Source organism: Parus major, chromosome 1A, assembly GCF_001522545.3.
Source record: "Parus major isolate Abel chromosome 1A, Parus_major1.1, whole genome shotgun sequence".
Classification (NCBI taxonomy): domain Eukaryota; kingdom Metazoa; phylum Chordata; class Aves; order Passeriformes; family Paridae; genus Parus; species Parus major.
The window spans coordinates 69,004,804-69,020,561 of record NC_031773.1 but is presented as its reverse complement, the minus strand read 5'-3'; the positions used below and the strand labels follow the sequence as shown (position 1 = coordinate 69,020,561).

General features: G+C 41.4%; 1 protein-coding gene across 5 annotated transcripts in view; it reads left to right on the top strand.

The window, feature by feature from the left end:
• The window catches only part of ERC1 (ELKS/RAB6-interacting/CAST family member 1), a 284,117-nt gene that overhangs the window by 258,488 nt on the left and 9,871 nt on the right, over positions 1 to 15,758 (top strand). For 4 of the 5 annotated variants that reach the window (XM_015627633.3, XM_015627634.2, XM_015627636.3 and 1 more), the window contains one exon: positions 7,193 to 7,381. In XM_015627633.3, coding sequence (XP_015483119.1) covers positions 7,193 to 7,381 — 189 coding nt within the window. Of the gene's footprint in view, positions 1 to 7,192; positions 7,382 to 15,758 lie in introns of those variants that run through there. The other variant, XM_015627638.3, reaches the window with a different exon arrangement.

Here is a 15,758-nt window from a genome sequence, read left to right as displayed (position 1 = left end):
TTCCCTTTTACCCCTTGGCACAGCAGGAATACAGCACACCAAGAAATGTGGGTACTTGTTCGTTCACAAGACCTAGAAAGCTTGAGTGCAATAAAAATATAAGCAGGTTGTTCTTACTTATTTTCTAGCTGCTGTATTTTTGTAGAGAAGGAATCAGCATAAATTCTGACTGATTCTGTGGAATCAACACTTGACTAGTTACACCTAGGAAGGTTTAATCAGGAGAATGCTGTTTAAATCCAAGCTGCAAACATTGCAGTTAAATTATTTTTGCTTACTGTGGGACTCCTTTTTTTGTCTTGATAATTGTCACTGACTACCCCGTTTCACAGCTTTCTATAATTTAATTTATTATTCAAAAATTTACCCTGGTAAGTAGCACAGCTTACAGGGGTGAAGTGTTCCAATGAAGATTTTAATAATAAAGAGGTGTGAGGTGTGCACAGTGTAAGTTGCCAGTGTCATGGAAAGCACTTCTGCATTGGTTATGTATAAAAATATTTTAGAACTACTCACTCTTTTTGAGTGCTTTAGGAACCCAACCAACCCTCTGCAATTCTCTGCCTCACCTACATGATGGGGAAAAGTTTTTATTTAAACTCAGGGAGCTAATGACAAAACTCCTTTCCCCAGTTTGTTTTTTTTCTCTTCTTTTTTTCTGGTCTGGATTTTTCCCAAGGTGAAGAGGGTGAACTCTGGAAATCATTAATCCATGGGATTTGTTCATGGTGTATAAAAATTTCAAAAATAATTTGCTATATAAAAATGATTTCCTAATTGATTCTGTCAGAAAGGAACTGAGTAAGACAGCTCTGTCAAAATAGCCAGAATCTCTTTTAGCTCCTCACGTATATTGTTCTGGTTTATGAGGGGGAAATTTTGAAGGTTAGAGTTAAATCCTTTATTTTTTTCTTTTTTCTTTAAAATAATCTAAAGAATACTGAGCCTGTCCTTGAGCTTTTGTGTGGGGGTCTTCTGAAGAAACCAAGTATCTCTGTATCAGTGAACTGAGCTGAACTGAGCTGAGGTCAGGACGTGTCTTTTGGAGAACTTTCTTCTGTTTCCATTTAAAATAATGAAGGGAAGACATCAGTGATGAATTGCTCTGAATTTGGGAAAGCTTTGCACGTTCTGAGCCAAATTCATGCCTCATAAAACTCCTTTGCATTCAGTGGTTACAGTATTATTGTTGAACCCTTCTGTTTGTTGCCAAACAAACACAAATGGTCTGAGCAAGAAGGCATAATTCAATTTGCCATGCAAATACTTCCAGACTGTGTCACTCACTATCTTAGTTTATTTTCATATCTCTCATTATAAGATATTTAGTTTTAGAGGCAAAATATCCTTGTCTGGCAATATCTATAATAAAACCCAGATCCAGGGAGGTATACAGAGATTTTTCAGGTCCTTTTGAAATAATTCCTTTTTAACAAACATATGTGCTTACACAATCTTTGGCCCCATCCTCTCCTGTGCTGTGGTAGTTTGGGAAGTAGGTTTTCTTGGGTAGCATAGTTGCAATTGTATGTAACAAAGTTTGAAATTAATTTTCCACTCTCATGTGGATGTGGTTGATAGGAGATAAAGGACTACCTGCACTGTGTTCCCAAATAATTTGTTATGTCCAGTCTGAAGTTTTGAGGAGGTGTTTGGTGGTGCTTTGGGTTTCTGCTTGGATTTTTTTCAGAATTCCTTCTTTATTTGTGCTGTGCAGGATTTACCATGAGCACTCACAGTGTGTAGATCAGGTTGGCAAAGCTAGATCATTTCTCAAATTACTTAATTCCTTGGAAACTTTCAGATTTATTCCACCTACACTTCTCTGTGGCACTTTTAATAACAAAAACACTGTCACTGTTTACTTTGACACCTGAGATTGCTCCTCAGTTCTATTTTATTTTCTTCTTGATCTAGCTGCACTTCCAGGGATTTTTTTTTTCCTCTCAGATATTTTCTTTTGAATTAATCTTTGAATTAATTGATTGCAAAATGAGGACCACTTAGCAGCATCACCCTGTGCTGTAGGGTTCTGTGGTGGGTATATACACAGAGTCTGTGCACACAAAGCAGTCGGGTTAACAGGGGGGTATGGCAGCAAATGTAAATATGCCAAATGTAAATATGGCACTTTATTGCCCTTGCTGTGTCAAAAAATGCTATTTTCTCCCTTCTTTTTCAAAGATAACTGCTGTTGATCCATGATCAACCTCCACACTGATGAATTATTCTGACAAGTAAGGCAAAGTTGTGTAAGGAGATAACTTTTACAAGGTCAAGTGATGCAGTTACAGAGACAGGCAGGTTTTTAGGGATGTCTCTAAGAATTTATTTCAAAATGGCAGCTGCAGGTTCTTTTAAGTGGAAATTTAGAAAATATTCTCTGAAATTAATGAAGTTAATTGCTTGGTTCTGAAAAAGAAAAGTGGTTGGTTCCTTCAGAGAAAAAGGGATTGTTAGCAGGGAGAAAGGTGACCAGGTCATTGACCCTTCTGCCTGGAGAAGGAATCATTTAAAGCTGGTGCTTGTGGGGAATTTCACATTGATTAAACTCACCCTTTCTTCTGCAGATGTCTGTGGACATTTGCTGGTTTTCTTTTCCAAATAACCACCTATGTATTTTTGCATACTTCCAGTACACACTGCTTGCACATATGGGTATTGAAATGCAGAGATTTAGCATATAAAACTTGAAATTCAGTTACCCACATTTCAGTTGACCATTGTCCAGCAGCAGTAGGACTAGCAGGGAAGAAGCAATCTCATTTCATTCTAAAGCATTTTTGCCCCAATGACATGTAAAACCACAGCTAGATTCACATTTGTCATAGTCAGAGATTTTAAAACAATGTACGAAATCTCAGAAAACCTGAACGTGTTGTCTTCAAGTCAAATCTGGAATATGTTCTCAAATATCTTTATTAGTCAGTTGAGGTTGGTTGGGTTTGCATGAGAGATTTGTCAGGCATTCCACTGTCTTGACAGGACATTCATGGTTGGGTTCTTTTCCCCTTGGACTGAGATTGATGAGGGAGAGGCAGTTTTCTCTTGTTCTGATTCGGTTGCTTATTCTTCTTTTATCTATATTAAACATATACAGAGTACAAGGAGCTACGTGCACTAAGATAGAAAGGTCCAAAATGACCATCAAAGATCTTCTTCAAGGTCTTTTATATGCCCGTTTACCCAATTAACAAATGCTAAGTTAATTGTTTTTCTAAGTGACCCAATGACCCAACACCTGCACACTGCACTGCAACGTTTTTTTACCTATCCAATCACCTACTGCTACCCAAAAACCTCTGGAAGAAGAAGATGAAGAAGAAAGAAGAAGGAAAAGAGACAACACCCTAAATCCCCCATCTTGTCTTCTGTTCTCTAAACTAGTTTAAACTCTAACTTTTTCAACCAGTGACTTAAGAAAACTCCCTAATTTACACAACCACACTTTCAGCTTTTCTATTTAACAGTTGTTTCCATGGTGTTATATGAAATTCAGTGTTTTCCTGGATGTCAGAGCCAGGTATCAGAGGTGAGGGCATACTCACAGTGCCTCAGACTCCAACATTCCATGTTTCTGCCTCAGAGCTGTAGTGATTGCCTTTTTTAGTGAGATGTTGTCAAACCTAGCTGGCCATTAGCAATATTCTGAGGTTGAGGATACATTAAGCAGACTCCATTCCACTCATTGATGAGGATGGCCTAAACCTATCAGGGCAATTAATGAACCAGGGCTGCTTTAGAAGGCGCTCCTGGGTTTGGTCTGTTCACCCAGTGTTTTCCTAGAAAGCTCTGCAGCTCTGAGCTGATCCTGAGAACACCATGTGGGTTATGAACCCTGCTTTTCCACTTAGCAAACGCTCTTCCACCCTCTTGAGATAAGGCAGGGCAGCTGTGCTGTGTGGGAAGCTCAGTGCCTCTTGCTCAGGGCCAGCTCCAGTTAGATATGGCAGGAATTCAGATATAAGGGCACTTCCTACTCCACTGGCAGCATTTAATGGATCCCAAGTGAGGGCAGTGATTGCTCTGTGAGCAGCTTTGGGAGGGCTGCTGGTAAAGAACTTTCACACGCCTCTTTTGGCCTCTTTCCAGCTCGAGGTAAAAGGGGGAAGGGTGCAGGAGGAATGTGCTTGGAAAGGGGATTTATCCCTGAGCCGTCAAATTCAACTGTTGGATGAAAATATTCCATTCTTACTTGCTAGATAGCTCTGCTTTCTCTTCATCAAGGAGGGTTTCTGTTCACCAAGAGTAGCCAGGAAATTTACCCAGACAGATCCTTTTCAGACTGGAATCTCACATCTGACAGATACTAAAGAGATTGTGGTATCTGAAATGAATACAAGGCAGCTACTACATTGATTGGGCTAGTTATTATCTATTATCTAGACATTGACTGTTACATTTTTATAGAACAGTATTTTCTTAAGGTGTGATAATCCATCATTTTACCCTCTGTGGGCAAATCAAATAATAAGAAAGATAGGAAAGCCATCCATTAAATTAGAAGCATCACTGGTATTCACTTGCACAGGCAATCCATTTTGAGATCAGAATCTTGGTAACAGATATTATCTGAAATTGGGGTGCATGGTTACTGGATTAGTTACATTAGTCACTGAATTCAGTAAATAACCAAAGCTGATGGATATAATTGGCTAAAGGCAGTTTTGCTTGGTGATGGAAGTGAAATGTAGCTGTTGATTCCATTAAAATGTCCCTTGCTCTTGCCCTGTGTACAGGACAGCAGAGTGTTCTGCCCTGCTGCAGTTTGCAGTCACAGAATCACAGACTGGGTCAGGCTGGAGGGGACCACAGTGGGACATCTGCTCCAGCAGGGCCACCCCAGAGCACATGGGACACAGCATTGCCTCCAGATGGTTCTGAAACATCTCCCAAAGGGAGATTTCACACCCTCTCTGCACATTCTGCTCCAGTGCACGGTCACTGCACAGGAAAGAAGTTCTTCCTCATGTTCAGGTGGAGCTTCTGAGCATCAGGGTCTGCCCATGGCCTCTTGTCCTATTGCCTGGCACCACCAAAACCCTGGCTCCATCCTCTGGCAGCCTCCCTGCAGATACTCAGCCACTGATGGGATCCTCTCAGTCTTCTCCAGGCTGCCCAGCTCCCTCAGCCTGTCCTGATAAGAGGGATGCTCCAGTCCCCTCATCATTTTTACTGCTCTTCCCTGGCCCCTCTCCAGGAGCTCCTTGTGCTGAGGAGCCCAGAACTGGACACAGCACTCCAGTATGGCCTCACCAGGGCAGAGCAGAGGGGCAGGATCTTCCAGGCTTCCCTTGGAGCTCTTCCTTACCCACCCCAGGACAGTGCTGCCCCCAAGGACACACTGCTGGCTCATGGACAGCTTGTTGTCCAGCAGGAGCCCCAGCTCCTCTGCAGAGCTGCTTCCCAGCCTGTGATGGTCCATGGGCTTATCCCTCCCCAGGTACAGGGCCCTGTTTTCACTGAATTCCAGACACTTCTTCCCTGCCCATCTCTCCAACCTGTTGAGGTCTCTCTGAGGGCCCACAAGGCTCTCTGGGCTATTGGCCACTCCTGCCAGCTTTGTGTCAGCAGTGAACTTGCTGAGGAGGCATCTGCCCCTTCAGCCGAGTCATTGGTGAATAATTTGATCAATACTGGGCCCAGTACTGAGCCTTGGAGAATATCATTAATGACAGGCCTCCAACTAGACCCTGTGCCACTAATTACAACCCTCTGGGATCAGCCCTCAGCCACTTCTCCTTCCAGCTCCTCGTCCACTCATCCCATCCTGATATAACAAAGCATTATTTATGTGTGTTTATATCTGCAGCCAGAGGCTGCCCCAGGCTCCATGGCTTTCACTGAAGCACGTGAGCTCTCTCCCTCCCTCTCAGGTTTCTCCTCTGTCTCCTGTCCCGTGGCAGATGTGCAGAGCTTGGCAGGACACAGAGCCTGACATTAGCTGGCTGCCCAGCCATGCCTCCCAGATCCTCACAGCCTGCACAAACTAATCCACGTAAAACAGCGTTGGAAACAAAACCAGTGAGCCCTGACAGCCTTGTTAAACGGGGTCAAATCCCCAGTCTTTGTTGAAAGTAATGCCAGCACCCTGTTTTGTTGTGTCAGAGATTATCTCAGGCCTTCATTAGCAGGGTCAGAGGTGTCCTATTGAAGAGCTGTCCCCAGCAGGTGCTGCCTCTGCCTGGGAGCACAAACAGAAATTGCCTGGGAGGCTCCACAGCTCTCCCTGCCCTGCACCTCATTTTATGGAAAGGACTCCCTAAACTCAGCCCTTCCCGAATTTTTCATCAGCTGCAAACCTTAGAGGTTTGCATTACTGAGGTTTTGAATATGTGCCCACGAACATCCAGAGCAAATGAGGCAGTGTTCTTGTGGAAGGTCACAGCGGAGGATCCCAGTCAGTATTTACGCACTCAAGCTCTGTATTTTTGTAAAAAAAATGAGAAATTGTTCTTCAGATACTTTTTATGGGAGCTGGATGACTCTAGTTTGGATTGCATTAAGGAACAATGATTAGATTCAGATTGGGTAAAGTATAATGAAATAAAATACTACTTTATTATTGATTTCAGTTTTTTGGTTTGTTATATAGAATCTGGCTTGTATAATAAAAGTCATTGCCTTTTCAAAACTGTAGAAGACTGTACCTTATAAAACATTATAGAAAATAAAATTTTAACTTTCTGGTGAAGATATGTCTCTATCCAATTTCTACAGCAGAGATGTGATCGTCTCTGAATTGTGTTTTGGCATAATTTGAAACTATTCTCTTTAGAACATGTTTATTGCATTCTTAATTTGCAGTGAAATGTTTGTTGGCAAAACAAGCTAAAAATCTTTATTGACACTGCCTTATGGATAAGTTGTGGACAGACACCTTTTGTCAGAAAAATCTTCTTTTGAGCAGATAAAGTGAAGTAGTGTTGGGTAATCAGTGGAGTTAATGCATTCATTGTTTCATTTTCCACCCATGTCACCATTATTTCCCCATCTAATCACGCAGCTGTCATCACTGCCCCCTTTCAGAGTGTGGTGTCCTCCTGGATGCTCGGTGTGTTACGGACCAGGGAAAGAGCGGGCAGGTTTCTCCCCCTGAAAGCTGGGCAGGATTGTAACTGAGAGGCTGATCTTTGCCTTCATCACTGCTTGGGTCTCAGGCCGTGCTCTCTGTCTGTCCCTCTTATTTCAGATAATTCAGCCCCTGTTAGAACTCGAGCAGAACCGCAGCAAGTTGAAGTTGTACATCGGCCATCTGACAGCCCTGTGCCACGACCGCGACCCCCTGATCCTGCAGGGCCTCACCCCGCCCGCCTCCTACCACCTGGACAGCGACCAGGCAGCCTGGGAGAGGGAACTGCGCAGGATGAGCCAGGAACAGGTGAGTTGGTGGCCTCAGCTTCTGCACGAGGACCTGAGCCTGCCCGCTCAGCCTCTGCTCGCCAAAATGTGCCGACACCGCGTCCACAGCGTCACGAGTGCTGACAGCAGCTAGCAAAGGTCAACTCTTCAGTCATAAAAGGAGGCAGTCATTTTTTTTAATCTATTTTTAATAAATAATAATAATATATTTTTCTAATTTATTATTTGTTATGGAATTTCATCTGCTCTTTTGTCTGTACTTGGGGCCATGCATCCCCACACTCGTGGGAATCAAATTGCAAGATATCAACTTCTGCCGCATTTTAACTGTTAAATTTCAGCTGTTCTCTATAATTCAGTGGAGCCATCAAGACCTTAACTCTTACTTTAGTTCTATAAACCATTTCTATTTTAATTGATGCATTTTTATGAGTGGTTTTGTATAAGTGAATGCAGTGTCCATGTTACAAAATATTCTGCCAGTAATTTCTACTGCTTACTCACCTTTTGGACTCACTGTGCTGGATGTGACACACCCATGCTTATATCCACATACACAGTGACTTCAGAAACCCAAGTGTGTATTTCCAGGAGTTTTGGAATACAGAACTGAGAGGGTTTAATAAGAGTTTGTCAGATGAAGTCTCCAGAAGAGGCTGTCAGTCTAGTTATAAATCATCTACTGAAATAATCTCCCTTCCTCCCAGCTTGTCCTGCCTTCCTTAATCCCTTCATTGGCAGTTCTTTGTCTCTTGTTTCTGGACTGTAATTCACCATTCACTACAACCTTTTTTCTAATTTGTTTCTAGTTCTCTTTTCAACATTTTTTTTTACTTTAACTTTCTAGTCCTATATTCCTGAATGCCTTTTTTTTTTCTTTAAATTAAACTACTACAAGGAACTTGTACCAGTGCTAAGTGTGACTAGTTTTGTCTTTTTAACCCTGACTTTGATTATAATGCCAATTCTTTCACTATTCACTTTCATTTGTTTTATACCAAACTCTATCCAGTGTACACAATAGCCTACACAGTTAAAAGGTGATTTTTGTGGGTCAGTGAACATATCCTGAGCCTATCTTGAACACTTCAGCTCTGGTTTTCTTCCTTTGTGATTTTAAAACTAATTTCCTTGAACTTTTGACTCAAGACTGAATTTTGATTCAGAAATTGGAGAGAGCAGCCAAATTGCAGGAAACCACCAGAAGCATGTCTGCAAATGCAGAAAGAGCAGACCTCTGGAGATAAATATGTCTGTAACAGGGCTGAGATGGTACAAGACAGTCATGCTCTCCCTCTGTACCTGTCTTCATACATTTACTGATTCAGCATTGCCCTGTGCCTCCCTTGACAGTGATGTGCCTCTGTGGGCATGACACATTCCCTTTCCCTTCAGAGCCTCCTGCCTTCTGTAATCACTGATACAGGATTAAAATTTCTTCAGTTTTATGCAAGCCACCCTCCTCTGTTAAAGCCTTACAGCTCCTATGGTATAAATCAAAGCACAAGACACATTATTTTGAACCACCTTGTCTGTCAGATTTGGGATGAAGCAGTGGGAGACAAAACCTGTCACATGTATGGGAAATGACATATTACCTCTGAAAATGACAGTGGATATGGGCAAAGTTTGGATATCTGATATAAATTACCTCATTAATTATAGCTGTATACAATCAGGATCTGTGGGGATCAGGATCTATTTGATCAAGAGATGTGGGTAAAGAAGGTAGGAAAGGCTTTCTTTGTCAAGTTCTTCTGAATAGTAATCCCAAAAATAATATTTCCCATTAAAACTTTGCTAGTCTGTTAGCCACATTTATGGGCTACACAGTAAAGAAAGCTTTGTGAGAAATTGTGGAAAAAGGGAATTACCTAAGTTGTTCTGGAAAGAGAAAAGAATTCTTTTTCTACCCCCTCACATTATTGTCTTAATTCTGCAGTGCTGTCATCACAGTTGTTTAAAGTTACTTCTCCATTCATGATTCCCAAGCATAAATAATGTCAGCTAAAATAAAATGTAGCTGTCTCTTCTGCTTTCCCATACTCACTGGGATGGTATTTCAGAAGCTTCAATTGCAAAACACAAACTAATGATATATTTCAATTTACAAAGCAGACTGTTCATTTAAGCCATGGAGCTTTTCTGTTTCTAGCTGCAGAGTTTCCTTTGTGCTCCAAGTGTTCCCATGGGGGGTGGGAATCAGTTCTCCAGATTTGCAGAAGCCCATCACAGAACACCCATTTTGCATCTTTGGAATTTTAATGAGTTTTGTAAATTACTTCAAATCCAGTGCATTAAATTCACTCCTGTCCCTTCTAATATGATCTTCTGTAGATAATGCTTTACAAGCCTCAGTGGGAAAAAATTAATCCTCTTGAATGTTAAGAAGTGCTTAGGGAGGATACATTTAACCAACACCAATAATATTTAAGCATGATGCCAACATATCCACTTCTCACCAATGAGATTACCCAGTTTGGTTTGGTTGTTTTGGGGGTTTTTATTATAAATAGTTAAGAATTTGTTTTCCTACTGCTGCTTTTGGAGCTGTTACTTGCCACTGCAGCAACTTTCATTGACAGAGGTTGGTTTGCTGTGTTCCATCACATCAATTACTTGGTGCATCTTTCACACCTGCTGGGGAGGCTCAGGTATGAACAGCAGGAGTTTTCTGTGGCTTCTTTTGGTGGATACAGCTGGTGTATGGAATGGATTTGGTAGATACAAGTGTTGTAATAAATGGATTTGGTAGATACAGCTGGTGTAATAAATGGATTTAACCTTTTCACTCTTCCAGTGCATCCACGGAGAGCCACAGAAACTGATGTACAAACAGCTGTTGGAAAAGTGTCTGCCAGCACCAACACCATGGATCTAAGGCAAATTTGTTGCCACAGAAATAATTTTGTAGCCTCAAAGTTTGACTGATATGGGTGCCTCTTATGCACAATAGTGTCTTGACACTACCATTAAGTTCAGTGGAATTCCTTAGGGACCTCAAGTGATTACAGAATATGCTGAGTTGGGAAGGAGCCACAAGGACCATCCAGTCCAACTCTTATCCCTGCACAAAACATTCCCCAGAATCACAGCAGGTGCCTGAGAGCATTACCCAAACACTTCTTGAACTCTGTCAGGCTTGGGGCTGTGACCAGGTCCCTGGGGAAGATTGATTGTAATCAAGCAATGGGGCCAAGATACTGTGTCATTCTTTGTTGGCATTTTATCAAAGACATTTTGTAAGGCTGACTTACTGTAGTAAAACTGTGCTCCATTTGTAGTGAAGAACTGAAGCCAGTACTTAGGAGTATATGGTGTCTCAAAATCTAATCTAAAATAATATACTAGACTAAGTTGTGGACAGTAAAGACTCAAGTGCTCAGAACTGTGTCATTAAATTATTCCTGTGGTAGAAAATGTCCCTTTGGGTCAGTTCTGACCCAATGTCCCCAAATAAGCTACTCAGTACTGTTTCTGGAACTGTCATCCTTCAACCAGTTCTGTCCTATTTGACTTTTCTTGTTAAAAAACTGCAGCTACCAGAAGGAAAGGGGAATGTCCCAAGTCTCAACACTAAGAAATAAAAATTCCATTCATTCATTATAAATAATTGCATTATCCTAGCAATTTCTCTTAAATACCATATTTTCTTTCCCTTTGTCCTAGAGGTATCATTATGTTGATATCCCTGAGCTCTGTTTCACATTTCAGATAGCTGCCTGTAAGTGCAGAATTTTAGTCCTCAATGAAAGGAAATGGCATTAAGAACATAATTACATGGTGCACACTTTCATTTATTGTTTGGGTTTTGTCTTGCTCTTGCCTGTACAAAAGAAGAGAGTGGAGAAGAAACTGGAATTTGCTGAAAATCCTCACTTGAGTGTGTCAGAGGGTGCAGTGCACTGGGCTTGAGGGGCAGCAGTGTGAGAAAGTAAAGAGAAAACAGAAACAGAGCAACCAGATGTTGGAAGCAGGCAGCAGTGTGAGGTTTGTTAACAGCTTAAGGACTATCAGCACTGTTTCCAAACCCAGCTGTAAATGTGCAGAACCTTGTGTTACAGAGAATTCCTTATTTTCAATAGGTCCTGCACTGATATTTGGAAAAACTATTTCTTCCAACAGAAGAGTTACACAATTAAAATAACTTTTTTAACCCTAGAAGTAGGAGGCATTTTCCCCCTGGCTCCCTGCCATCAGAGGCTCTTTGCAGCCATGTCCAGCACATCCTGGCTTCCTCAGGCTGCTGGGGGTTCTGCTGGCCCCCAGCTTTGTTCCCTGCACACTCCCTCCCTCCCCAGAGGTGTTTCTGGAGGGTTTCCACCGTGACCTGGGCAGCAGCAGCAGTCCTGGACACCTGGGCAGGTGCATTTCCATCAGAGGCTCTCTCAGAAGTCACCTGCTGGGAGTTACAGAGAGAGGCACCTGTGGAAAATCTCTGTGATCATCCAAGAGCCTTCGCTGTGCAGGAAGGTTTTCTCCCCTCTCCCTGTGCACCAGCTTCAGCCAAAGCACAGAGCTGCTGGGGATTCCTGCTCACTAATCCTCTCCCAAGGAATCAGGAATGCTGGTTCTGCTGGGCTGCCTGGAGCTCAGGAGGGAGAAAGGTGATAATGTCACTTCACAGCCTGCAGTGTCAGCTCAATACTCGTGGCTCCATTCCAAGGAGCAACATTTACCTTGCACTTAATTCACATTTCGGTCTCCACAGAGCAATGTAAGCTTTTTGTGCAAAAGGACACCAAACCTCCTATCTGTAGCTGTCAAATTTCATTTTCAAACTGCATCTTTGATTGCTAAACTCTGAAAATATTCAACAGGTATTTTGATTTGTTCTACACACAATATTGCAAGTGGGATAAACTTTACTCTAAATTACGAATAGCCATTTTATAAACATCCTGTGTACTTCTCTGCTCAGATTCTGCTTGTGTTCTTCTGTGTCATCTATGAGGAATTACTCAGCTTACTTAGTTTCTGTAAAGAAATTACTCTGCTATGATTTGCATTTAGTCATCCTAAATTACTCTGTTACTTCAGAGTTTACCCTTGTCTTCCATCTCTGACTGCTCTTCTATTAACTTGTTATCTTCCCCCTCTTGATTTATGTCATTTATTTTTAATTTGTAATCTTATGGGAATGCATAATGTATTTTAAAGTTAAACAGTCCACTTCTGGTCTCTGTTAGAAATTAGAAGTAATAATTGCAACAATTTATATCCTTCTTCATGTGCAAGTCTGTTTCCTGAGTTTGGTTGAGAAAGCAATGGATATGGGAACTCTCTAAAATTTTAAAGCATTTTAAACTTTTCTATGTAATATAAAAGATATTTATTATGGTTTGGGTGAGGATGAGAACAGTGCCATAGCTCTTAAATACTGGTTAAAATCACAAACGTTATCTGTAAGTTAGCCATGTCCATAATGCCATAATATAATTCATTTTTATTTGTCCATGAAATTGCTGATATTAATTAAATTACACCCTATCAATCAGGAACATTAACAATTCCTAACTTGAAATGAGATATAAAGGGAAAACCACTGATTTCAGGGCATCATTGAGCATTTTGTGTGTGTGTGGGGTGTCAGAAAATGAGAGTGGTGTCACCTGAAGCATTCCCTGCAAGCAGGAGCTCCAACCCCGAGCTGTTCCCTGGTTTTCTGCAGGGCAGCTCACCTCTCTCATGTTTTACTCTTAGCAGCAAGTTCTGTTACTCCAGGCCTTGCTCATACCCTGTGGTCCTTGTGAAAGCTTTCTGCAGCATCTCCTGATGCTGAGCTGTGGATTCTGCTGGGCTCTCTATCTCTTTTCAAGTTAGGAATAGTTAATGTTAATAATGGCTATTATAGATTTTGATTAAAATTAGTAATTCCATGCACAAATAAAAATGGGCAATGTTATGGCATTGTGGATATTATTTAAAAATACTAAATTGTTTCATTCAAAATCTTACTTCTATTTTTAAATGCATGTTTTTAAAATCTTTTGAAAGATATAAACCCCAAATTTCCAGATAGGGCAGAAATATTAAAGGGTTGACATTAAAAATGTTTTTTTTTGTTTTTTGAAATTTGTCAGACTGGATTTCCATACTCACAACCCTTTCTTTTGGCTCTTTTATAGGTATTAGTTCAGAAATAAAGGTTTATATGTAATTAGCTCTCCCTGTATCAAACACACATATTTACACTGGTTTCTCTGGGTAGATGCAAAATTTGCCTGAGCTACAGTGAAGTTTAACTTGAGACAAAACAAAGGTTTAGATTAAATCAGTGAAATTTCTTATTGATGCTTACTTGTGTTACTTTAAGCTCTAAGTGTATTTTTCAAACTAACCATAACCTGATCCAGAAACACTTGAACTTTGGAGAAACATAATTCTGTATCTTGGTGTTGTATCTTTATAGAAGTTCTCCACTAACTCACTTCTTGTGCTGCTCTACAAGCTCTCCATATTCTCAATTCAGGTTTACTGTCCATAGCCCAGGATGAGATACCAATTTATCCATGTTTGCCTTTTGTCATCAGTGTTTCTGTGGAATTGTTAATGAGGTAAAAATCACACTGGGGAGTATAAATAAGTTTTAAAGAATCTCAATTTTTAATTTAATTTTGCCTTCTTTGCATTATGGCAAAAGCAGAGGCCAGAAAGGTTCAGCAGAGCAGCAGCACAGTTCCCCCAGTGTACCTATAAAACCTTAGCATCCTATTTCTTAACTGTGAAGTTATCTTCATGCAACTCTGAATATCTGCTAATCTTTAAATGAGTTCTGAAATATCTTGGAGCAGAGAAGCTAAATTCCTGGTGAATTGTTAGGGATTTATTTTTTTTTTCAGTGAAGTTTAACTACAAATAGAAAATTATTCCTATCATGGCTTGCTCTAAAGCCAGGAAGGAAGGCAGCAGTGCTGAAAAGTGTCTGAAGCTATTGCAGATTATCTGCAAGCTTTCTTTCCCCTGAGATGCTGAAGGCCATTTCTGTTCTTCTGTCCAAAGATAAATACTGTGAAGCACCTCTGGAGTCTTTGCTGTCCTTTTCTTTCTGAGCTGTCTATTCTTAACTTGTTATCAACTGGACAAAGAACATATCTGGCTTTGCCTTCTCATTTTTGCTCATTTCTATGAGGCAAGTATGTGAATCTCCTCATATCCTCAACTGCAAATGCCAAAAAGAAAAAAAAAATAAAAAGGATTGTTTACATTTCTTTATTTTCTTAGAAAAATGGCATAGGGAAGATAACAACATGTCAGCTTGCCTTCACAAGAAAAAAATCTAGGAAAGCAGAACTGATATTAATACTTTTAGAGGAATTTGGACTTCCAAACATGCAGGTGAATCCAGTTATGGCACTGAGAGGTGTCTGTTCCCTGGGCTGGAGGAGGCCTGGCGTGCTGCTGGGAGAGCAGTGACATCAGTGGGGATGATATCCCTGATCCACAAATGCTGCCACCAGCCACAGAGTCAATTAAGGTGTCTTTGTTGCAGTAGGAATCACATTGTTAAATCTAGCTGTTGTGGAGCTAGCAAACTCAACTCAAGGCTGTCTTTGCTGTTTTTCCAAAGATGTTTCACCACAGCCATCTGCCAGCCAGCTGTGTGGGCTTTCTGTCTGTGCTGATTTGTCAAGTATTGTTGCTGGCCTTTAGCATTCAGAGCCATCTCCTTTTGGGCTCTTGATGGTCAAAAACTCTTTTCTTGGAAATATTTTCTTCCTCTGGTTAAGTTGGTTACTTTTGTTTGGTTGTACTTGATTTATTGCCTTTGGCATGAAATTATTCTGTTGGGCTTATCTTGATTTTATAAGACATCTTATAAATACATAAATGCTGACCAGTAGAGCAAGAAACTGAAACTTCACTGATGTTGCAGTATGGCCCCACTAAAGACAACATCCTTCAGGATTCTCCCTTGCCCACCAACCCTCTTTCAGTTTTGAAGTTCAGTCTCTTGCAGGTGCTTTTCTATTTCATTATTTTAGTTGCTTTTTCCTTTCCTGGAGCTTCACCTGGAGGATTTGGCTGGAAGGCTGGGAAGAAGGATGCTGGCTGGGCAGGTGGTGCTGGTGCAGGATCTCATCTTTCCCTGCTAACACTGCCCTCTCCTGGTTCTCCTCCTGTGGACCGGGAGCCCAGGACCCTGGCAGGTGCCAGACAAGAGGAGGAGAATGATAACATTGGCTGTTTCTCCTGTTTCCTGCTCTCTCCCACCTCTCCAGCCTCCCATCCTTCTGAGGGATGGCAGGAGCTATCCTTGTGCTGGCCCAGGAGGGCACAAGGCAGCCCAGTCTCCGAGTTCAGGGCTCAGAGCATTCCCACCACCTTTCTGGGTGGCTGGCAGGCTGCTGGACCTGGCATCTCACCAGCCTCACAGCCCCACAGGCATTCCCTGA